At 37.6% G+C, this 26,517-nt stretch overlaps 1 protein-coding gene across 1 annotated transcript in view; it reads right to left on the reverse strand.

Annotated features, from left to right (window-relative positions):
* Positions 1-26,517, reverse strand: part of adgrb1a (adhesion G protein-coupled receptor B1a) — an 89,422-nt gene that overhangs the window by 26,599 nt on the left and 36,306 nt on the right. Inside the window, exons 3-17 of the mRNA XM_079625064.1 lie at positions 25,170-25,328; positions 24,871-24,945; positions 24,305-24,409; positions 22,931-23,098; positions 20,964-21,128; positions 20,280-20,609; positions 19,247-19,348; positions 18,959-19,065; positions 18,682-18,876; positions 18,521-18,589; positions 17,882-17,990; positions 16,214-16,357; positions 12,453-12,528; positions 11,317-11,419; positions 10,529-10,572 (exon numbers count right to left, since the gene is read on the reverse strand). Coding sequence (XP_079481190.1) covers positions 10,529-10,572; positions 11,317-11,419; positions 12,453-12,528; positions 16,214-16,357; positions 17,882-17,990; positions 18,521-18,589; positions 18,682-18,876; positions 18,959-19,065; positions 19,247-19,348; positions 20,280-20,609; positions 20,964-21,128; positions 22,931-23,098; positions 24,305-24,409; positions 24,871-24,945; positions 25,170-25,328 — 1,951 coding nt within the window. The remainder of the gene's footprint in view (positions 1-10,528; positions 10,573-11,316; positions 11,420-12,452; positions 12,529-16,213; positions 16,358-17,881; positions 17,991-18,520; positions 18,590-18,681; positions 18,877-18,958; positions 19,066-19,246; positions 19,349-20,279; positions 20,610-20,963; positions 21,129-22,930; positions 23,099-24,304; positions 24,410-24,870; positions 24,946-25,169; positions 25,329-26,517) is intronic.

Below are 26,517 nucleotides of genomic sequence, written 5' to 3' on the forward strand. Positions count from 1 at the left end.
GGTACGCCGTCGATTCGACGCAGAAGCATAAAACAGGCTTAAGTTTTCAAGGGTCAAGTCAGTCGAACATGTGCTGTTCTACGCGGACCGTCCGCGCGGATCCGACACAAAGACTGCGTCTGATAAATGCTGCCTTCGGTGGACGCATTCCATGGTCGGAAGGTATCAAGGCAAGTCCGAATGCAATGTTAATTTCACTTCCTGTCTCATTAGATACCTTCATCTGGTCGATTTTCGAAGGCAGCAAATATGTATCCTTCGCTGCCTTTGATATCCCACAATCCTGTGCTTTCGATTCTGTGACAGTTGAAACAAAAATAAAAAAAAGTTGTGGCTGGTGGTCAGTTTGTGTGTACATGTAATTTCTAGCGACAAATTACTATTGTAGTCATTAAATATTCTCTTAATTTTCACCAAAGCTCGCTCTATTTTTTCTGTAGATCATTAAACTGTTACGCTGTCTCAGAAGTCTGTCTGAAATCAGTTTCGTGAGATACCTTCGTGTACAAACGCTGGCTGCAAAGTCATTGCTTGATAGGGCAGCGAGGCAACAAGTCAGCTGCCTAAGTTTTCGGACGCAGCCAAAAGTTTGAAGCAAGCAGCCGAAACTTGTTCGACTTGAACCGGCGCTGCACAGAAGACCGATCATGACATCAAAGTGAATGACATCAAAGTACCGCGAGAGCGAATAGAAAGTAGACGGCTCCTTATGCTTTTGAATTGCTCTAGTGGTACTTTGATATCATAGGTCTGTGCAGTGGCGGTTCAAGTCGAACAAGCCTAAAAATTGGGTTTAACGCCACAGTGTACCTGATGACGAAAATTACGTCATATGGGGACACGGACGGCTGAAGTATACTTCGGCATCACAGTTCAACGGCATTTTCACGCAGACACTGAAACAATAAAAAAAAATGCTTTTCTGCGCACTGTAGGCTACAAAGAGCATGAATATATTTGATGAGGGAAGCGGTTGTCTGTTGGTGAATAACTCTAGCAACGCATCACACTATCGCTGACAGTGGAATTCGGTGTAAATGCCTACATTTTATAATACTATAATTAAACAATAGGCCTACTGTTGTTGTTGTTGTTGGTGTTGTTGTTGCACTTGTTCTAGAGCTTGCTGTATTGCAAAACACCAAATTCCTCCAGTCCAAAGTACACAGAATCACTTTGAAATGAAAGTTCCCAAAGGACAGTTTGGGGTAGCCTTTTCACACTGTGTTTAGCCTGCAGCAAGTCGATCTTACAAGTAAAGTAAAGAACAGTCTCTTTTACCTGTCAAAACTGAGTATGTTTATAAAGTATGGAGGAAAAGTGCAATGGAGCAGAGGTTGGATATTACACTGGGACATTGAGACCTTGGCCAGAGGAAAACTAGCCCCCTGACTGAGCATGGTTTCTCCCAAGTTTTTTTTGTTCCTCCATTCTGTCACCTGATGAAGCTTGGGTTGCTTGTCACTGTCGCCTCTGGCTTGCTTAGTAGGGGACACTTAATATTCAACAATATTATTGGTCTGTACTGACTGAGCTGGACGATGACATGTTTTTTTGAAGAATTGTTTTATAGATGAAATCAACTAATTGAATTGATGATCTTTACAACTGAACTGAATCAACACTGTCCTGACTTCAGCCGAACAACAGCCAAAATGCATATTTTTTCTGTTATCACAGTATGAAACAATTTGTATGATGTTTGAAACAAATCCCTATATAAATAAAGGTGACTTGACTCAACTGGAGCACAATTAGAACAGTGAGTGTCTTATGTTTACTTTATTATCTATAATTTGGTAATGTTAAATTAGCATACAATTTCCCACATGTTCATATACAGAATAAAAAACAAACTAATAATTTACTGGTTAAACTTTACAATAAGGTTCCATTTGTTAACATTAGTTAACATGAACTACAATGAAAATCACTTTGAAAGCATTTTTAAATCTTTATTAATGTTAATTTCAACATTTACAAATACACTGTTAAAATCAAATGTTAATGTCCTTAAATGGACTAACAATGGACAGTTGTATTTGATATGAACTAACATTAACAAAGATGAATAAATACTGTATCAAATATGTAACCCATTTATTCAATGCATTGCAGAACCGAATGAATGCTCTTTCTAAATCACTATGAGATTGACTGGAACAGGAAACTATGAATAATATTAAAATATCGCATAATATTATAATATATGGAGAGATTAAGACATGCGCTACAAATAAATGTCGTCAAAAAAGCTGACATTTCATAGGACCCAAAGGAACATTAATCCACATCTTTCTATTCTTTGCAAGAAATTGTGTCAGTTTTATGCTTGCCATTAAACTTGCATCAAAGTAAAAGCATAAATATCATAAATACAACTAACGAAACCTTTATTACGTTGTGGTTGGTGCCCAAAGCCACTAAATAATTAGCCACCTACACAAATTTGAATCTCATAATCTTGACGAGGAACCCTCTTGACAGCATGATTCGGCTGTGTCTGATCTGATGCTCGAATAATTATAACAAAGACCTCATATTGACATCAATGAAAGTGATATGAAAGTCATATCAAAACATACCCACTCCATGCACAACTGATCCTAATAGCAAGCCATCAATCATGTAGCATCCTCTTCGTGCAGCTGCAACGGGGAGTCAATACAGTCACGCACACACACAGACGCTTTTCCACACAGACTCAAGGCTACCGGCACCATTCCAAACCCACTGTGCGGTAGAGCTCTGCAGTCTGGGATACCCACAATGCACTGGGGCTAGAGGAGCGTTGAGGGCCAAACAGTACAGAGCTGGAAGCACAGTGTGTTGCAGCCCCAGGGGAGGGCTCAGTGTTAACATTAGCACATAAACCTGAAACTCAATATATTATCGCCCACTGCACAGACACTGTGCGTGATACGATTAAGACTTTGTGTCGACCACACAAATCTAAAGACAGCGCAGCACGGCTGTGTAATTGGATCACCGGGCTTGCAGTCCAGCTGTAGTGTGCATGTTTGCGGAGAACATGCCAAGTGCAAATGCACGAGAAAAGCAAGCTTGCATCATGTAAACAATTAAATATACAATATATACATTTTGTAAAATATATGAATGCACGAAAAAACCTCAAAGTCAACACAATTTTGCAGTATTAACTATAAATTATTTATCGTAATTTAAAATTCAAGTGCCCTCATAATCATTAATCAAAATAACTTCTCCCTCTCTTCTCTGATGATGTGTTTACTGGCGCGAGGGCGGGAAAACATAAGCTGTCTCTCACATAAGATCGCATCAATAGCAAACCACAATGATCCAATCAATTCCCGGTGGACTAAACCAAGTCCCGCCCTACATTTGTTCTTGTTTGAGAAGCTGTTTCACTCGGATATACGTCACCATAGCGAAGAAAAGACTGATGAACTTCCGTTTCATGCCGACTTTAAAAGCTGCAGTCCGTAGCTTTTCCTCTTTGTCGCCATCTCTGTTTGAAATCTGCAATTGCAGTCATATACTTTGTTCTCAAATTGTAATGTTAACAACACCAGCATTGCGTGACTACATTTAATGCTCTTCCGATATTTATCGTTGTTTTTGCATGGGCCCGGTTGCAGTCTCTTTTTTTCTGTAGCCACTCCGAAGTCCGAACGCAAAGTATTTTGCATTTTACAACGGGTGAGTCTTGTCACTGGTGATTGTCGTTTGAACCTCTCTGGATCCACCATCAAATCAAAAGTTGAATTATATCAAGTGCTGTGAGAAAAGGCTATACATCTCCACCTCCAACATCCTCACACGCAATATAGCCTACTAGCCGAGACTCCTTCTTTATGTGTACAGATGAGACGTAATGACGCAAAGACATGCTCGAATTTCCCGCGGAAATCCACCAGTACCACTGGAATTAAAAACATTATTACAAGCTTACCATTTTGAATCGAGCTAAGGCAAGCAGATAGTTTTGAACACTGGCTGGTTATGTACTTGCTCAAAAAATTATTTTGGATCATTTTGAACCCAAAAAAGTTACGGACTGGAGCTTTAAAGATGACCTATAATGCTTTTTTTACATTTTCAACTTTCTTTAGTGTGTGATTTTGTTGTTTAAGACAAGACACCCCAGGTGAACAGGGTAAAAAAAAAAAAAAAACTAATATATATCAACACTTCACTAGTTGATTAATTACATTGATAATGTTGCAAAAAAAAAAGAAAAGTAAAGTGCATTACAAGTTTTCTGAAAAGGCATTATCTAATTACCGGTAAATATGCACTAATTTGCATACTTTTCTAGAACAAAAAATCTTAACATTGAATGAAGTCAGGTTCAAAATTCTTGTTTAATTTTTTTTTTTTTTTTTTTTGAGTCAAAGATTTTTACAGAGGGGATTTTGGATATCTCGATTTATCACTCAACAAATCAGAAAATAGCGTCAACAGCCAAAAAAAATAAATAATAATAATCATAAACAATTTAGGAATAAAATGTATAAATTAAATCAGGACAATTATATATGTTCAAACCCCTCTGTAAAAACCTTCAGAATATAGATACAGTAAGAATAAAACTGTAAAGGTTTTGTAAGTGCTACTGAAGTGGAGATTTCTGGATAAATGTAGGAGGAAAAACTCATTTTGAGGAAACAGCCTTTAAAGATATATACTGTAATTGAAATCTACAGACACAAATAGATAAACTGCTCTAAAAGATACAGGTAAAAGTGTATTTTGGATGTTTTCTTTCCACTCGTCTGAAAAAACACTTTATGAAAAGCCCAAAAGGCCAAAATTGACAGATGCATGAAAACACACAGTTTTTGCCTGTAGTGTCGCATGATAAAGGTCTACAAAGTTGCAAAACACAAATTCCACTCCAAAGTGAGGTATTCTCTATATAAGCGAGCACTGTTTCTGAACTCCATTAAACCTTGATTGTAGTCTTGTGCTTTTTTCCAGGAGCGTATGTCACAATATTCCTCATTTAAATAATAAATGATTTTTTAAGGCCTGGTTGAGTTGCGTTAGTGTGTTAAAACTCACGGTAAGTGGCGAGACATTTCTGAAACACACTCGAAGCAGCGGACCAATCACAACACACTGGTCGAGCCGACCAATCAGAGCACATTGCACTTTTTGAAAGGAGGGGCTTCATAGACTTAACAGTCCGTTATTGACAGAATGGGAAGAGAGGTTCTGCAGCAAATGTAAGATATGTGAAAAATATAAATATATATTTTTTTAATTCAAGCATGATAATATTCTATTAGACACCAAAAACAAAATCAAGAATTTGTAAAAGGGCATAATATGGCCACTTTAAAAAAAATGTATGAATGAGAAGGATCATGTATGAACCAGCAAGAACAAAAAAAAAGTACTGGCTTGTATTGCTATGGTGTGATTGAAGTGCGAGTCAACAGAAAGCCCACACTCTTTAAAGCTGTTAAGTAAAAGACAGTCAGTGACAAGGACGCCTCCTCGCATTCCAATTTCTCTCCCAAATATGAACTCATTAATCATAGCAGCTGTCCAAGATGGATTTTAATTTTGCACCGAACACACACCAGCCCCGACTCCTCTGCCTCGCTCAATGCGGGCAGATTACATTTCACTGTCCTCTTCCTGTCTCTCACCCTCTCTCTCTTTCGCTCCCTTTATCTCACTCCTTCCTCTCTGTCACCCTTCTCCTTGTCTCTCCTTTTCGTCTTCTCATTTCTCTGCGCTAATGTTTTTTTATTTAATTCTTTTGTTATAAGTGGTGCTTGGTACGCCTTTTGCAAGAAATTGGATTTATGTTTTTGTCAGCTGAAAGTTAAAACTCATTTTTCCGTAGACTTACATACTGCATATACCATTTATAAGTACAAGAATAACATAAATACTGTCTTTCTAATGTTTTTGAAAGAAGTCTCTTGTGCTCACCAAGGCTGCATTTATTTGATCAAAATACAGTAAAATTGTGAAATATTATTAAAATTTTAAATACCTGTTTGTAATACATTGTAAAATATAATTTATTCCTGTGATGGAAAAGATACATTTTCAGCACACATTACTTTTTTCAGTGTCAGAGGATCATTTGGAAATTATGGGTTGAACGACTTGAGTCGACTAGTCGTGATGACGTCATTATAAGCCTGAACCTTGAGCTGAGACTTGAACGCGGGTTGCCTTGTGCACAGCTATGGGATATGACACAGCGCTCATACATAATGGCTTATTTTTATCAGTTATTTTGTCTTTTGGTCATTATATTTCTCACATATTTGTGCTCGTCTCAGATACTGATAAAGTAGCACAAATTACATTTATATGAATGCATTAGTGAGAGAGCGATTGAATTGGACCCTTTTCACATTTCCAGGTTTATCAGAAGCGGTAGTGGTCATAGTAGAGTAAAATGATATAGACCTTATGTAGTCCCACCCCTTCCAACGCTGCTCTTCTTGTGTCTTCTGGTTTGTATTTCCACAGCATGAAGGTAAGATCTTACAGATTTATGAATGAACCGCTCATTTCAAAATCTTCCCAGTCCCCTGACATGACATCCGCTTCAAACATTACAGTGCACATAACTTTCGTTAACTCTACAATAAATAAATCCACTTCACCAGCTAAAATAATCTTCGACATGCCAGGGAAATATACAGAGCTATCGCAAAAACAAAAGCGCGCTTGTTTCTCTTGCATAAGGTCTATAGCGGTGAATGAGAGACTACATTAAATATATTTTTTTGGTGTTCCAATTTGCTCAAATAGCAAAAGAAAAACTCTTTTTCTAGGAGCTAGAAGCTTTTCCACTGGAAAGCTCGGGGATCATTTTTTATTACCTAAGTTTCTGAGTTAAGCGTGCTATAAACTGTAAACATGGCGGAGGGGAGAACGATTGCTGCTGTTACTGCTATTCTTTATTCATTTTTTTCCACAAAAGCGACATCACCATGTCTTGTTGTTACATTAGCGCATATTTACATATCTGAATGATGCACGTGAATGTGCGAGCTACTGTCTGTGTGTATTTTACAATACAGCAGCAGACCATTAGTTTAGAACTGCGTTTAATTAACTTACTGTACGTTTACAATAAGCTGTTTAAAACGTGCATTCACCTGATACATTTTGAGCATCCAGATGGTATAATCAAACATAACTTGTGGATCGCTCTCGGAGAATACATTTATTTGTCAGTTTAACTGTTGGAAATGGAGCAAAAGATTTAATATCCTGTTGCGCCATCTATAGACCTTATTCATAGCAGCGCCATCTTTGATTTTTAATGGGAATGAAAGCGAGGCTGTGAGGGATAGACAGAGGGTTTTTTTTTTGTTTATTTTATTTTTGAAAATGTTTTTTGTACATTTTTGCAAAAAATGCATTGAAAATGCAAATCTTTTTAGTGAAAGATCAAAAGGATAAACAATGCAGATTTTTTTACAGCCATTTTTGATCATATTTACCAGGGGTGCCATTCATTCAGACAACACTGTACATCTCTTTAGTGGGTTATGCTGTTGTTTAAGGTGTTTTTGGATTGTTCTGCTGAAGAAACTGCACAAATATATTTCCTAAGTAATTACAGTAGACATAAAATACCCAAATATGAGCTGTGGAAAATTAGAAGTAATCTAGGAGCTTCACACAGCTTGTTTACAGCGTCATGCGCAGAGCAAAGTCGACTAGTGTGCAACCCCTTTCAGAAATCATTATAATATTCTGATTTGGAGCTCAAGAAACATATATTTTTCAACAATGTTGAAAATGGTTGTGCTGCTTAATATTTTTGCGTAAACCATGATGAAGAAAAAAATCCTTTACGATTCTTTGATGAACAAAGTACAAAAGAACATTTGAACATGATTTTTTTTTTGTAACAATGTAAAATCATTTTTATCAATTTAATGTACCCTTGCAAAATAAAAAAAAATATTGTAAAAAAAAAAAATGCACTTACCTCAAAGAACACCCTGACCTACACAGCAACACACTAAAACCACATGAAGCACCCTAGCAATGGCACAGCAATGATAACCCTGATAACTAAAAGCAGCACCAGTTTTGCCCTCACACTTTCTTCAGATTATTATTTTTTTATTCTATTGTTCTCTGTCTTTTTTCCCCTTGAGGCAACGGCAGAAAAAAAAAACTTTTTATATCTGTAACATATCTATATGTATCTATCTAAATGCAAATGTTCCACCTACACTGCATTGAGTGCTATGGGCACAGACTAGTCTTTCGCAGTTTTAAAAGACAAAAGAGAAGCACAAGCAGATGGATGTGTAGGGGGTGAAAGTACAAGCATGACCAGGAGGCCCACGGTTCTTTGTTAAAGTACAAAATAATTCTGGTGCCTGTCTGTCTGTCTGTCTCTTATCTTGCTTCAGAGAAAGAAGAAATTATTTTCTGTTCATGTTTGCAAATGAAACTGAACTTATTCTCATGGTAATACATACTGATTCTTCTATTGCTACTCCGCACTGTGCATTTTGAATGTGACAATAATAATTCAGATGTAAATTCTGCAGCTGAAGCACTTAGAGCGACGCTGTCATGATTGACCTGTTATGTTTCTCGACACTGCTGAAGACGAACCAATCATGTTGGTGATAACAGGCTAAGCATTCACTCATGCAGATGACTGAGATGATTATTGAGATGACAGGATGGATTTACATTTGAATGTCAGGTGCCAATCCATTTACCTAATGATATAAGCCTTTATATTTTATAGTGAATACAACTTCCTGAGATCTGAATGCAGCTTATAGGAGGATTGTTTTTTTTATTTCTAAGATCATATAATGAAAACATTTGATTAATTCTACATCGGTCTAAATGCTATTTCTTAAACACAGTCAGGAAATACATACTTTATAATAAAAATAATGATAACACTTTATAATAAGGTTCAATTTGTTAAAGTACAAATAATATGAATGAATAATACAATAATTTACAGCATTTATTAATGTAGGTTAATGTTAATTTCTACATGTTAACAAATTAAACCGTATTGTAAAGTGTTATCATTATATTACACGTATAAATAATTAATAATGACCAATACAATAATTTACAGCATTTATTAATCTATAGGTTAAGGTTAAGTCCTACATATAATACACTTTTAACATGTACAGTTGTAAATATCCGTACACTACAGTGTAAAAGTTTGGGGTCTGTTTTTTTTTTTTTTCGTGTTAAAATTTATTTTTCTCACCAAGGCTGCATTTATTTGATCAAAAATACACAAAAACAGTAATATTCTGAAATATGATTACAATTTAAAATTAAAATTAAAATGTATAATAAAATATTTCTAAAAATAATTTATTCCTGTGATGTCAAAGCTGAATTTTCAGCATCATTACTCCAGTATTGACAGTGTCACATGATCCGTCAGAAATCATTCTAATATGCTGATTTGGTGCTTTTATTATTATCAATGCATTTGTAGCATTATACATATCTTTACTGTTACCTTTGATCAATTTAATCCTTGATAAATAAAAGTATTCATTTATTTCATATAAATCTTACTGACGCCAAACTTTTGAATTGTACTGTATGCTAACTAATATGGACAATAGTAGGCTATATCTATAAATGAACTGAACACCATCCTATATTAATAGATGTTGTTGTTTCGTGTTGGTTCATAATACCTACAGTAATGCACTAACAAATTGAACAGTTATGTAAAGTGTTTCCTAGTCAATAACATAAAAACACAAGTTGGTCTTAAATTATTCTAAAATAGTTTTTATATGGCAGTATGATATGACAACCCGATCTTTTACGAGGTGGCTAATTGGTACGAATTCAGACGACCTCACTCATACGAATTTGTATGATTTTTGCTAATTCGTACATATTTTACGAGTTGCCAAATTCGTATGAATATCCCTGACCCCGTCCCTATGACACTGGCTGTCTAACACTTTTTTTGTGACATATAAACAACACTAGCTGTATCATATATAAATAAGACAACATAAATAGACAAATTAAATGTCTACATCCATAAAAATACCTTTTGTTAACATCATAACAACATTATCTTTGCGACTTATTTCCGTTCTTTTACAGAGAGCGCATGTGACGTCACAGACAGAGTGCATGTCTACAGCCAGACCCTTCTTGTCTCTTTCACTCGCTCTCCTCTTTCTAACTGCTTTTCACTGTAGCTTGCTTTGTGTCTCTCTTCACTGCTCAAAATGGAAGTGTGATTTCCATAATTGCTGCTGATGTTTATAGTACAGGAGGAGCGTTGCGTGCGACAATCATCCGGTGTCAAAGTGGAGTCAAAGCCGGGTCATCTCAAGATCAGTTATCCGCAGCGTTCAGAATCCCCTGTCACCAACGTTCCATCAACGTTTTAACATTCTTTAACAGCACGTTGTCTCTAACCCTTTATCAACACACCCCTCCTAGAGGGAAACACACCTACTGTGACTGGAGACTCCTTGCGAAAAGCTCAGCACACAGCAAAACAGAATTAAATCAATAACCGGGTTCTCACCTGTCATTCTCATCCCAGGAAATGCAGGTTTGGTTCGTGGTACCCTGTGGAGAGAGTATAAGGGCGAGAGGAGAGAAGAATGTCACCTTGTGATTTTGCCTTGCAAATATGTATCGGTGATTCTTCAATTAGAGGCACTTTTGATCACCTGAAATCTTAAAATATGAAACTTCTTCCAACCATTTTTCATTTAAAACAGTTTTCACATGTCCTGCGATAAAGATCTGATCATTGCTATCAGCTTTCAAGAGGACTTTTTAATGAGGTGTGTGATGCTAATGATATGTGATGGTAATCATTTTTCTTTTTTTGGCAAAAAAGTTGGAGCCGTGGATTTGCTAAGTCAATTACCGGTAAGTTAATTGTAAAAAGAAAAGCTTGGCAGAATGATAATGACAGCAGTATTGAGGGCAGTGATTTTAATAATTTTTATTTACACATAAACACAAACCTAAATAAAAATAATTAATACATAATTAAAAATAATAATCTTTTCCAAAAATAGTGGAATTCCGGTAAATGGCTAAACACTTAAAAATTTGGAATAAAATAAAATAAGCTAAAGCTATTATAATCTAACCTTTAAAACTAGAATGAATGTTTTTAATAAAGTATTTTCAAAATCATCCTATAGTAAGTGAGGAAAAAAAATCCTCTATGTGAAGAATTACACAACAAATACAAATAAAAATGTTTTCTAGTCTAGTCTAGTCTAGTCTAGTTTGAATATTATTGGAAGACTATCCCGTTGGGTGCAACATACGGGTTCAAAGGGCAGGCTGACTTACATTGTAAAGGTGTGAGAACTCAATCTCGAGAGGAGTTGATAGAGTATTGGGAGTGGGTTTGATTGTCACCGAGATCATCTTGGAGTTCAGCACTGTGCTATTTCTGTGAAAATAAAAGAAGGATGAGAGAAAACATGAGGACGACTGCAAAAAAACAGTGTGGGAAGAAGAGTGGAGGTCATGGCCTTCAGAGAAGCTGCCACTTTCCCATGTGACACACGAGACTCTTCACTGGTGCCCTGTCTCACTCCGTGATGTGGTAAATGTGCATGCCATCAGCTAATAACAGCATATACACATTCATCCATACAATACAGTCATAAATGTGTTCATCCATACAATACAGCCATACATGTGTTCATCCATACAATACAGTCATAAATGTGTTCATTCATACAAAATAACAAAAAGTGTTTGTGTCACAAGATATCCGTTTCAAAATCACATTTCTAGAAATGAGGACTGCAGTCAGTTTAGACTGAAAATGAAGTATAAAAATAAAAAGAACCTTTCTGCTGAATATTAAAGTCATTTAAATAAATGTAGACAATTTTCAACTATTCAGAAAGGCTATAATACATATTACAAGGCAAAGTGTTTTTTTTTTCCGTTTTTTTAAAAGAGACATTTTGTGTAAAGTCCCTTTAAAGGAATAATAGTTCGCCCAAAAATGGAAATTGCGCATTCTTTAAATAATCTAAGAAAAACATATATAGTAAAGAAAAAACATTCTTTAAAATATCTTCTTCTGTAGAAGACAGAAAGTCATGAATGTTTGGAGCGACACAAGGGTGAGTAACTGGTGATGATGTACAGTAAATTATGCTAAATAATTTTTGAAAAATTCAGTTCAATTGGTGATAGCCTAGGCATACAAGTATAGCTTCTATCTGCTTGAATTGTGGAAAAAATAAAAGCTCCAACAATGTTTGTCAAGATAAATATAAAATCTGACAACAATGGTATTAAAAATGTTGCTACTTTAGCTTAAATAATGCTATAACTAGAAGAAAAAAACCCTAATAACATGGTTCAGCTAAAGCATATGCATCCTAGAGTAAACAAACAATATCACTTTCTGTGTGACCAATTTATGTAAAATTAGATAATCCAGTTTGAAATGCACAAAGTCTCACCTCTGTAGAGAGAGAATACTGCCCAAGTTTCTGTACAGTACGATGCCAGTCACAAATGCTGATGCGTCGTCTTCATCTATAACACAAACACATACAAATAACAGATATATCAATTCAGTTCCTGTGAAATAAGTAGGCATAAAGCATAGTGATTTAGGAAAGAAATGCTATTAAAAACGAGGTCATTGATATTTATTCTTGATTTTTGCGTTATCAAACCCTTCATTTAGAGGCCTGTATAATAACTGCAGGACTGTATAGCTGAGATTGCACGGCTGCCTCCAACTCCTCACCGTATATGTTGGCCAACATGACTAAGCACTTAACACATGTGTGCACAAACCTAAATCACACACACAAATGTGCATAGAATACACTTTAATCTACATTTTAAATCTCTATTTAAATTGGATGAATGGATGGATGGAGGGTGTATGCAAGGGTGCATTTAATTGATTAGTTAACAGTAAAGTCATTTATAGTTGTACAAAATAATTATATTCCAAACAAGTGATGTTTTTTTTACTTTCTAATCATCAAAGAAAAATATTAAGCAGCACATCTGTTATTAACATTAATAATAAGAACAACAATTCTGATTTCTGAAGGATCACCTGACACTGAAGACTGGAGTAATGGCTGCTGAAAATTCATTGTTGAAAAGAAAGTCATGTTTGAGAGTTTGAACTAATGAACAAACTGACAGAAAATGGAAACAGTCTTCCTCCTTGCGTTTGTGCGTTTGAGTTTATTTCGAATTAAAGTAGCTGCTGAACCTATCCTGCCCACCTTCCCTTTAGCTGCAACCAGCGCCTGTGACATGAAATCACATGGATACGATACATTTTACAATATAATAGAACATAATGAACAGTTGTTTTGAATGGCAATTATATTTCACAATAATTACTCTTTTGACGATCACATAAATGCAACATTGGTGAGCATAAGAGACTTCTTTCAAAAACATTTAAAAAAATCGTACCAAACTTACTAAACTTTTGAACTGCAATTTATATACAGCAAATCATGGTTGTGTCGTAATGACAAGGTGATAACGATCCCTATGCTAACGAAGAGACTGATCCAGTTAAAAAGGCAAGTGTGAGGGCAAAGGGCAGCGGTCCATCCTCTGTCACACTCACACTGCATCACTGTCACAACACACACACACACACACACACACACACACACACACACACACACACACACACACACACACACACACACACACACACACACACACACACACACACACACACACACACACACACACACACACACACACACACACCATCTGGTCTGTATAGCTACTGTACACTGCTCCAGCTCATGCCAAAACATGTGGCAGGCTGGCACGCGCTGTAGGGGGGAGAACGAGAGAGAGTCTGTGGTGCCAGGCGGCAGACAGAGGCCACAGCTCCAGGGCTACAGCTGAGGTCCCATGGGCAAGAACACAGACTGATGGAGGGGGACAGGGGCAGAGGGGCATGACAGTTTTGAGCTCCCTCAGGGTAATTGAGTTTTTGCTTGCCCACCCCTCTTCCTCTCCGACTAATATGCCAAAGCCACAATAATGGGAACAGATGAGACCCGAGGGGGCATTTACGTATAACAGAGAGTACTAGAGGAATGTACACTGTGTTTAAAAAAAAAGAGAAAAAAAAATGTTTTATGGTAATATATTGAAACATTACATGAAGAAAAAATATGTTGTATTTACTTTGAAACATTTTCAGAAATTGCTAGTAAATTTCACAAAACGGCAAATAACGCATACAATTAAACATGAAATTTTGAAGTCGAAAGACTAAAATAGTATTGTCTTTTCAAATGTATTTCAATAATATTTGCTTTATTTACAACTTAGAATTGTTTTACATAATATTTTATGTCCACACAAGAACTTTACTTAATTTAGTTCAATTTAAAATAAAATAAAAAGTTGACATGACTCAAATCAACAATAACAATTAACCATTTAGATGAATTAGATTTGCCTGAGTTACTGAGTAACAAAATGTTTGTTGTATCAACTTAAAGAAGTGATAAAATATAAGTAGCGACAAATATTTTCTCCATATTGTGGTGTACATCTGAATGTAACAGATTATAAAAAAAGAAGTGAAAATGTAGGTTTAGTTTCACCGAAAGCTCCATTTATGACAATTTGATAAAACATTATGAGGTTGAAACATTTTTTAAAAATGAAACATGCACGGATAAGATATAAGATCTATATAAGACGGATCATAAGATATATAACATGCATTTAGAAAATATATAGGGTGAGTTTTCATTTCATGGAGATTTATATAGTGTTTTTTTACATTAGGTGAACGAATCATACTCATATTTATTTTTGTTCGCTTTGTGTCTTTTTCTGCTTTGATGCCTTTAAAGACTGACTATAGAACCAGTAGCATTCAAGTGCAGGCTTTGAAGGCACATATTAATGGTTAGACCTACTAAACGAACACACCTCTTCACTGAACGAGTGAGTGAGACATCTTGTTTGACCAACTAAATGAGAGCAGATCCTGATGAAAGTGTTTCGCTCACTCATGAGAATGTTTCATTGGATTCAGTCTGTCAAATCCCTCTCTCATTCGCCTCATTCTAAAGCATCTTTAATATAAAAGCTCATCACAGCATGTCCAAAGCTTGATGACCTGTCAATCCATCGCTGGTGGCATGGCAACAGATCTCCCAATGGGAAGGGGAATTAAACCTAATTGTGCCTGATTGGCTCCTGCCGACTCCTGATTAAGTAGCAACTCCTCTATTAGCATACTCGCGGGGGGAAGGAGCTTCTTTAATGGCCTGTAAAGTCGGACATGGCGAGGATTGAACAGCCTACAGCAATATGCTCTCAAACAAAAGGAGAGGAAAAAAACCCTCAAACAAACACAGAAATGTGTTAATGAACGCCGTTTTGTACTGTTTTACGATCAAAAACAGCAGAGGAGACATGAAATTATAGAGCGAGAAAAAAAGGGAATGGGAATACAGGCATAAAAATGGTATTTACTTTATACCGTGAAATGTGAATCATATTGTGATATGAACTAGCGTCTGCAATTATTAAACAGCAAAAAGGACTGCTATTTTAATATGTAATCTGATTGTTCTGTGTGTCTCTGAGTGCCATTTTACTATATTATGAGGACACTCCACATGAACTTCATCTCCAGAGCTGCTTTGGGATTAAATTTAACATTTAATTTGGAAAAAATTAAATGAACTTGTGGCATGTCAAAACGCAAAGATCGTTATGACAATCCGCCAAAAAAAGTTTAACTTAAAAGTAATGATAGCAATATATAACTATAATAAAAAGTATTAATAACATTATTGATGTTAGATTATTATTATTATTATTAGAAGGAATATCACAATCAAGAGATTTTTACTTTCAAGTTTTAATTTATACAGTAAAGTTCTGTTGTGCGGCACTTTTATTTGATGAAAATTTGTTTTTATTGTAGATTAATTGTTTTATCTTCATTTGATTGCAATAAAAGAATGATACAAATTAAATTATAGCGATTAATAATGGAAAACACAGAATTTGGGGGAATTGTTTTATGGATTTCATAAGGCCCTATTTTGTGCATTTCATAAGGCACAAAATGCAGGCCAGATTCAAACCTGCTTCCATGACCACCACGGCTCATTGTATCTGTAGCATGTGTACGTACCAGACGACTGTGCTTACAAGCATATGTGTGTGCAGTCGTGTAAGATTGTGTGTTTCGTACCTGGATTTCCAGTGACCAGGATGTTTTTAGCCACTCTGACTTTGTCCTCAGAGTTGCGAGCCCAGTCCACCATCCCCCTCCATCCTTTCATCGGGAAAGTGATATCTGCATTTCCCGCAACAGGCCTCTTGTGAATACTCAACACTAGAGGGAGAATCCAGAGGGAACTGTAAGATCCATGGCAACACCAATATCCTGACTCACTGCACAGCGATCACATCTCAACTAGAGAAAGTGTCATGCTGTCAGACGATCTCCGCCATACAAACTCTCTCGGCTCAAACTCTTTCATTCTCTTATGATCTCAGCCTTCTTCTGCCAGTCATATTATCTGTACCATATCGCACTGACCACATTTCAATCACAGAAAGAATTTACAATACCCATTTAAAAACTCTGTATAAATCTGTGAAATAAATGTTTCATAAAGCCATTTGTACTTTATGGTTGAACAATTGTGTATTATACATTGAAAGTTATTACATTCAATGTATTGGAACAATTTACATACAAATGGTTTTACGACTGATTTACTCAGAAATTTGCTTAGCTTGTGTTTCATGACTTCTCAAATAACCAAACAACCAAGTAACCAACTAATTAATTCTCAGCCTCAGAAGTTGTGTTTACAAGATACCGGGGCTGATACAGTGACATGTTAAACATGACATTTTTTTCCCACATTTTTATTGACAGACACATAATTTTGAATGAGATTGTCTTGCAGTGCAGGGCAAACTAGAACCTATGCTGGCTCTTAGCACCAGAAACCATAAAAAAAATCATATTGACCCCAAACTTTTAAATAATATTCTATCTTCTAGAACATATCCGCTAGGCCTTAGCTCTGAAAAACCATTAAAAAAAATGTGTGTGGAGTATAGAGACATTAATTGTTTTGTGAATAAGAGCGAAAATGAATTGAACTTGCCCTCCCACACTAGAACCAAGCCTCAATGGGTGTGTGCGCTAACTATTCCTCATGATACAGATCTATTTCCAGTCTGTTGATGAATGTGTGCTGTTATGTATAGATGTCTTTGTGCCTTAAAGCTATGTGTGGGACTGATAGGTCATTGCTGTAGGACAGGTGTTGGCACTATGGGAGAATCAGAGCTTATAGGCAGCTCAGTGATTCAGAGGTAAACAGAACCTAATACCGCCCCTCACACCCCCTTTTAAACTCTACCAGCTGCGGCCCACGACGTATGACCATGGCGGTTCATCTTCCCTCTGTGCTTGCGAACCTGGGGGCTGAGTAAACCAGAGTCTTTCTTGTGCAGGAGAGATGTGCGTGGTTTAGAGTGTGATTCGAAAGCTACAGAAATGTCTATCTACACATAGTTATTGTGTATCACGGCTTTCAGATAAGTGTGAAACTGTTCAAGGTGTATGTCAGTAATATTATTGGGGGATGTCAATTGGTCAGTACCAATTGTTCAACAGTACCATTTCAGTACCATCAAAAGCCTATAGCGATGTTAAACGTTTTGCCTTTACTGTATATACATTCTAATTTGCCTCTTGCAAATCTTCAGTTCTTTCTTGGGTTTGTATCTGCAACTTCTAGGCTGCCAGCACAAATATTCAACCCATGAAGTACATGACCACCATCCTCTGACATTATTGCAGGGGTGTAAACCGAGGTAAATGTCAGCGGAAACTGACCCAGATTGTCGGTGACCTCATAAGTATCCTGGAAGTCCTTCATGCGGAGACTGATGACGTCCACAAAGTCCTCCACTAGACGAAAAAGCTCCTTAACATTGGGCCCCAGCTGCCAGAAAGAAAAAAACAGAGCTGAATGTTAAAACGTCTGTTAGCTCTTCTTTCACTGTGAGATTCTGTCAGTTCATTTTAAATATTTTTTGAAAAAAGTAATTATATATTTTTCAAAAAATAACATGATAATCATGCAGTTTTGCCGCTCTACAAGCTTAATGATATCCTTGCTTCAGAATGTAAACTGAAGCTTGCGTTAAGACATAAATTGTAAACTAACTAATGATCTAACTAAACAGCAGGAGACAAACAGCTGAAAGAAAGATGTGCAGTGAAGAGAAGAGAATTAGCCAATTAATCACCTTTAGAACCAGCTGAAACTCGCATAATTACTAAGTGAAAGAGAGTGAGACGATACCAACATTAGAAAGACAGAATGAGTGAATGATTGAGTTAGTGAAAAAATGAATAACTGAATGAATGAGTGAACGAATGAATGAATGAATGAGTGAACGAATGAACGAATGAATGAATGAATGACAGAGACATGGAGAGAGAGAGGAGAGAGAGTGAAGGCTGACTCACCAGTTGTGCTTCCTCCCACCTGTCCCTGTTTTCCTCCATCAGTAAGTTACTCACTGACTGCACAAAATTCTGTGGACAAAACCACATGAAAGAAACATTCAGGGGCAACCTGGATCAAAATGATCCTTAATTTGGAACTAAGCAAATAGCGCTCCACTAACCCTCATGTCTGTATTACTGGGGCTGTAGTAGGACCTCCTAAATATCTCTGTCATGTTTTTCAGTACATCTATGATAGCCAGAAGGTCTCCGCTGTAGCTTGTTCCATCACTGGACGTCACCCTCAGCTTGGTCATGACTTCAGAGACCCCGTCGCCCACAAGGCCTCGTTGAGCCTTGGAAAGGTGATCTCTGGTCTGGAGAAGTAACAAAACCAGCTTAGCTTTGGAGACACTTCTGGTGTTAACCTAGCTAGGATTTAGTGTGGAGATCACCAACCAGTGTTTGGATACTTCGGTAATCATTTGAGACACACTTCATGTAAGTCGGGTTCTCCCAGTATGCAATGCCTTCATCGTCCAACGAACATCGCCGAAGAATTAGTCCTGCATCACAGAAATGGTTCGTCATTACCAGATCTTGAACAAGGATTGGTTAAAAATTGTACGTTTCGCTTGTTTCCAAGCTTCTGGAGCTGTCCGTGGCCCTAAAAATGCCTGTCTACAACATTAAGGGATGGTTTAGAAAGTAATTCCATTATCTGTGTTTGCATGAGTCATGTCTTACCTACAGCATTCGGAGGGCAGCGGACAGCTGCCGTGTCCCCTGAAGGTGTTTTCTTCCACACTACGTTAGAGAAATTTTCCTCGTCACAAATCTCATGCGGCTCTGCATAAAAACCACAGGTCAGAAAAGACAAAATACCCAAATCAATCCAGCAAAAACATGAGGTCTTTCAAATGTGAACAAAGCAAAAGATAAGTTACAGCAATAGAACATCGTTGTTTCTAAAGGAACTTTAAGTCCAGAAAGAGTAAGTCAAATGTTCTTAATTTTGTTGAAGACAAATAAACCATCAGTAATGAAATAAGATCAATAAAATGTATTATATGCAAATAAATAGTACAAATAAACACAATAGGCAAAAATATAAATGAATGTGCTTTAAATTTTTCAGGTAGGTCAAAAGTAAGAAATGCTGCAGAAATTATATCAGATGTAAAATCAAACACTGTCTTCACTGTATGAAATGAACAGACAGTGATTCTTATTAAATCTACAAAGGGTATACAGTCAAGAGCAGTGAGTGATTTTCTCCTTTTCTTTTGTTATTTAACAGGACACAGCAGCAGGTTTATAAGGCTTCTGTCACTTTAAGACCTAATGCACCAATGTAATATATTGACACACTTATGAATTTCTTCCAACATTTTTTAACATTCAATTAAGACGTCATTTTGACTCAACTTTGTGTGTATTTGACTGTTTGAGTGCAATAAATCACAAAAAAAAACTAACAGCACAATAAGATACTGAAGAGGTCTCAAGTCGGTTTTGCATGCTGTTCTGACAGAACCAAGCGTGCACACAGAAAACCGTCTGTTAGAACAGCGAACTGAGACCTCTTTCACATCAGTTTAAAATCATTTAAAGTGGCACATTTTTTACAAAACTTGCAACAAATCTGCAACGCCACATGAGCATAACCATGATAGACGATGATTCAAAATGTATACCAGTTATCACATTTCTACCAGTTTATTGTGTCTACCAGTATATTGCCCAATGAATTTTGGCTACAACCACTTGATCGTCTCACCTGGACACCTCTTCTCATTGCAACGTTTAACTTCCTCTCTGTCCCCTGGGCATGGCTCCCCTCCAAAAAAGGGCCCATGACACACCCTCTGTCTCTGCTGGCTTCCTCCACCACAAGTTTGGGTACAACCAGCCCAAGTGCTCCAGAGTTGCCATTGGCCATCCACAGGACACTCTCTGATGAAGCAGTCACGTGTCTGACGCCACTCGCCCTGACACTCTAGGCCCCCGTACGAGGGCCCGTTACATTCCCGAGTGCGCTGCATTGTTCCATTCGAGCAGGACGAGGAACAGGAACTCCAGTTGGACCATTCATTCCACACTCCATCCACTACAGAGGAAAAGACATCAACTCAGAAGAAGAAACTGACAATTATTCTGAATATAGAGGATACAAAGCAACATTAGGTAGACAAAAGTGAGGGATTGAGAGTGGAATGTGATAAAGGGACATTATTGAAAGATATATTGCAGGGAAAAGGAAGAGTGATTTAAATCACGTTCTCTCGTTCAATCCGTAGTGATTTAAAGCATTACTTAATCACCATAATTTGCTATGAACTTCACAATGGTTCCTTTCAATCTCCTTCTCCAACAGTGCCTCACATTAGGCTTTAATTGTGCTTCTTGATGTAAGTCATTAAATCTGTATGAGGCAGTATGTATTTAAAGACCCAAAGATCACCTGGGCATACAGCAATGTTGCAGAATTTGGTCTGTTTCTCCGGACCCTCACAGGGGTTTCCTCCGAACTGCGGTGGCTTGCAGGAGCGAGTGCGGTCCCTGTAGCCGCGGCCGCACGTTGAAGAACACAAGCTCCATGGAGACCACTCGTCCCATGCCCCGTGCACTGCAATCAGAGCGGCTAGGGTATGATTTATAGAGAGAAAAACGCACCTCGACAACACACACACACATGCACTAGACGAAAAATAAAGAGGGGTTCACACTGACAACGATCTGCATTCATTTGAATTCATTTATTTTCAATGGGAGTTGCAGATTTCCCGATGTCATGAGTGACCGTTTGGGATGAGATAAAGTTGAGAAACGTATAATGAGAGGCGAAGTAATGGGGCGACTACCGATAGGAGTGAAGACATTGGAGCACATTGAGCAGTATGCATTGATCGTTGTAAATCTTGTTCATGATATGATGTATTGCTGCAATTTTACTAACATTTTCCACTCCCATTGTAGCAGCAAGGAATCTGATTCCCTATCCAAACAGAAGAACATATTATTTTTTTACCAGCAATACATCACATTTGTGATCAGATAATCAGAAGCTATAGCCATTTACGTAGCCAACCAATAATGTTACGAAAGGAATGCCTACTAGAAAATAAAAAAAATCACTTGTATTGCTATGTACTGGAGAAAGTGCAACAAGCAATATGGTGGCTCTAGTACTCCAAACTTTAAAAAAAAAAAAGCGCCATTTAGCAGGTGGTAAGGTCATCATGTCATTGTAGCAACTGTTAGACACTCCAGTTTCCACAGAAACAGAAACAGAGACTTGTGCTTAGGAATGCACATGCTCATTGGCTAGAGCTAGACCAATCAGAAATATATGCAATTAAACATCATATGAGGATTAGAAATACCATTTACGAGACAGTTCATGTGAATTTTTTTTTGCTGATTTAAAATATGTTATTTAAATGTGAGTTTGAAAAACAGTTTCTTGCATGGGCGAAGGCTTTTCAAATACGGCCATCGAGTGAACTTACTTTTGTTCCAAAGGGACTTTGCTACTAACAACCAACAATACAGCACAAAACAGCTGTCAGTGTGAACAGAGAATTACAGGGGATGTAAAACACAAATATACATGGAACTCTTAAGGCCCATTCACACCACGGACGATAACTATAAAGATAACAATAAAGATTTAGTTCTATAAATCGTTCTTAATATTAAAGAATAGCAAAGTTCACACCACAGCTATAACGATAACGGCACAGAGAAACAATATCGATGGAATCACTTCCAGAACGGTTTTATCCAGCTGATGAACGATAAGAAAATGTACAGACAGCCAATCATAATCCATCCTGCTGTAACGAGCTTAAGCCTTTAAAGTGGCACACAAGCACGTGCTTCGAATAAACAGAACGATATCGTCCGCTGGTGTGGACGCTAATATAGTTATCTTTATAGTTATCGTTCTTGGTGTGAATGGGCCTTTAGTGTTTAAAGACTACTATAATTTTCAGTTGCAAGTTCTGAATGTTAAAGAGCAAATCATTCATTTTATTCCTGCATAAAATGATTAGGACTTAATACAACATTGGGCTTGGCTAGACACGTGTTTTTAACTGAATAACATGTTCATATGTCCCCCTGAGATGCTGAAATGGTGGAATGAAAAGAGACTGAGAGAGACCATCCTACATGCAGTGGGAACTACAGGGATTTAGCTGACAATGCTGCACTTAAACCCATTACCATCTTACCACGGCTCTCCAGGATCCAGGGTTTAGAGGGGAGTAGCCGTACATGGAAGCCCAGGAAGAGTTAGCCTCAGATGGGCAGCGACTGGAAGGTGAGTGGCAAAGCTAATGGACCTGAGTGGAGGGAGATGGGAGATGGGAGGTGGATAAGGACGATGGTGGGGGTGAGGAGAGGCCTGAGGTGGGCTGTGCTTACCTGGACACACAGCAGTGTTATTGCAGGGTCTCTGTTCGCGCAGCGGCCCGCTGCACTGCGTGCTGTACGACACGGAGACGCAGAAGCGTGTGCGGCTCTGCCAGCCCTCACCGCACGTGGCCGAACACACGCTCCACGCAGACCACTCCTCACCCGACGGAGGATCCACTGAGAGGGACGGGGGGAAGTGGGGGCGGGGATGGGATGGGGTAAGGTGCGGAGGAAAGGGTAGGAAAAGGGCCAAAACTAATTAACATGCGGGATTAGCCACCTCATCTAACAGGGGAGGCTTACATCATTTCATTGCTGAATCCATATCCTCAGCATTTACCCGTAGTAGAAGTTCATGCTTTTAGTTATAGGATATGTAGGTCAGCCATCTATACAAGGATTTCACAAGGCTGTCCAATTGATCAGACTTTAATATCTGAGCAACTGGGAAAGCCAAGGAATCATGTGTAATCCCAAAGAAATGGGAAGATATTAAATGTCCAATTGGAAACACTTGGCTGTCCTGACATTCCAATAGATAATGGGCTGTCATGGCGATCCAACAGGAAGAGGCTATAATTACCATCCAGTGCAAATGGAGAATCAAGAATGTCCAATAGAATGATATTGGATGTCAAAACAAAAACTGATAAGGAGGAAAGGATTTAATCTAATTCTGATAACATTAGAGGCATTAATCTTTTTAGTTTCCATACTAATACCCTGCATAGGCATACTAAACTATATGCATTTACAGTAGTTGTTACCATCTCCTTCCAAAAGTAAATTAAAAAAAATGATAAAACCATGCACAATTTATTAAAACACAATTTCTGATTAGTTAAGAGAAAAGCTAAGTTTTTAGAAGCAATCATAGAGTAAAATTACATTCATTTTGAACTGTTACTCATATTGGTGGTAACTGTAAATATAATAATTTGATACATTTTTATATGATAAATATGACAAATTCATGCAGTACTCACAAAGAAAAGACAAAATACAAGGGATTATATAATTATTAGTAGCCCAGTATTTATTTTATATTAAAGCATGCAAATCAAGCATCACCACCCCCTTGTTCTTGTTTTTTTTTATAATACGGGGTTACGACCCTTTCAACTCATTTAACTTCCTTGTAAGCAATGGTGTCCATGATTCATGGATATCACGATGTTCTGCCATGAACCATGCCATAATACACATGATAAAGACAAACAAAACTTAAATCACAAGGACAGGAGCATAAAAAAAACAAGGCCATAGCCACATACGCATCCAGTCTACTCCCCTGTATGTGAACTAGTGAGTGAAACGGTTGCAAGTGTGTGTATGCGTGTGACCCCAAGCTGAAGTGGAGGCTGATGCCACCTGTCTTCTTACCTGTTTGGGGAGACTGCTGTCCACTGCGGGTCTTATCAGAGTCCTCTCGTTTACGGCTGTCCACCGAGCGCAGGGATTGGCTACGAGTGCCAAGTCTGCCTTTGCCTGCAGGATGGGGTGGGGTTAGCAACTACAGTCGACTTCTGATCGGGCAGTGCTGTGCGAACTGAACATCTAGACCAGCATCAGCCATGCTTGGGATTTTGTGTGAAGTTTAAGGTTACATATCTGAGAAGTGGACCTGTGTTTGGTTTGATACTCTCTATGCGAACATGAGACTGTGTGAGAATTTGGACACTTCGGAGTTTGCATGACCTCGAAACGTGAGCTTTTGTTTGAACATCGAAAAGTGTGCTGAAAGAGGGCAAGATGGAGCGAGCAGTGGATGGCAGATGAAAAATAAGCAGACTATGCGGAACAGAGACACAGACAATCGAGGTAAAGACATCTGCAGCCGATGGCCTTGACCATGGAGTGGGTTATTTACTCATGGCCTCCATCCAAACTGAGTGAAAATCTACTCACTACAGTCACATTCATACTGACTTGGTCAGTGACGCCCTTACCAAGCATGGCCTCTTGCATTCCTTTGTATTTCACTGGACTTAAACCCTTGCCTTTAGAGGAATACTGCCTGTAGCCTATGGGTCCAATGAAAAGCACACAAAAACGCTCATTCTATCATTGTATCATACTTATTGCTCTATCATTACATCACACAGGAAGCAGAACAATCTTTTTTTTTTACAGTGAAATGTGAGGAATGTAAAAAAATGAGGTGTCAGATAGTCATAGAGAGAGAAAGCAAGAGAAGAAGTGGATGTGCGAACGGTCACATGCATTTGTGTATGAGCGTAGAACTTACCAATGCACGACTGAGAGTTGCAGGGACGACCTTCTTCAAGAACACCTTCGCACAAGTACGCCTCCTCAGGAGGTGATTGACAGGTGCGTGTGCGCGTCTGGACTCCGCCCCCACATTCACTGCTGCACTCCGCCCAGTTGCCCCAAACACTCCAGCCACCTGTATTAAACCCACACACAGACACGAACAATCCGTGTGAGTGTAATTTCCAAGAAAAAGCCATTTCTTAATAAATTTCCATGACACAAATTAAATTTCCATCCCTGCTAAGCAATAATGTTCTGATTTCGTAATCCATTATGATGGCACTAAGATGTAGAAATGGACCCATAAATACCAGTAGGATATGAGTCCCTGTGTTCTGCTCCCTCATGAATGTTTAATAGCAGACATTGCTGCCTGTCTGATCCCGGAGGCCCCGACAAATATGTATTAATCTGCATGAATAGAACATGAAGCTGGACCATGTCCAACTGCAGACATTTTTAATTACTCACAAATCAATTGTACGGGGGAGGGTATGTAATTCTACTCTCAGTGCAGCGCTACCAGGAAAATGGGGACTGAAATGAAAGTGAAAAATAATCAGATACAGCCCATATTTAAAATGTTCATCAGAAGATTTTGGCATCTATTCCATATACAAACAATGTAAAGATCAGTTAATGGGGTCAATGGTATATGTCGAAGATAATAAAGTAAGAAATGTAGTTAAGAAAGAAAAACAAAACCTAGTTAAAAAAAAGAAAAATAATAGTTTAAAAAAACTCAAATGCAAAAAATGTATTTAAACGTAGTGCCAAGTTTTTGAAAAACATTGAGCATTTTTTTAAAAACTCATAATAATAAATAATACAAAATAATTTTAAAGAATTTATAGCCTTGATAGAATTTATATTTATACTGTAGAATGTTTATTGAATTTATATTTTAATAAGATTTATAGCCTTTTAATGAGCCATTTTTACTAGAAAAACAAAAACACAGACAACATAGAACCCACATTTTTGGTTTAAGTCAAGTTGTCATAACAAAGACATCTCAAACAATGTCGTATTTGCATTAAACATGTCATAATTGAGCAAATTACACTTAATGACAGTTGTCATAAACATGCATAAAACCACGACATGTGTCATGTCATGATTATGAAGGTGTCGTCAGTCTTATGCACACCCCTTCAAGTAAAGTGTTACCAAGTATTGAAATTAAAGTTGCGTACAGTAGTGGCCAAAAGGGCTAGGAAAAAATGGCATCTTCACCCTTTATTCAAATATTATTAAAAATGTGTTCAAGATTTTGTAAGCATAGTTGTGCTTGTAGTCAAATTGTGCTTGTAGTCAAATTT

This window comes from Phoxinus phoxinus (assembly GCF_949152265.1).
Source record: "Phoxinus phoxinus genome assembly, chromosome: 10".
Classification (NCBI taxonomy): domain Eukaryota; kingdom Metazoa; phylum Chordata; class Actinopteri; order Cypriniformes; family Leuciscidae; genus Phoxinus; species Phoxinus phoxinus.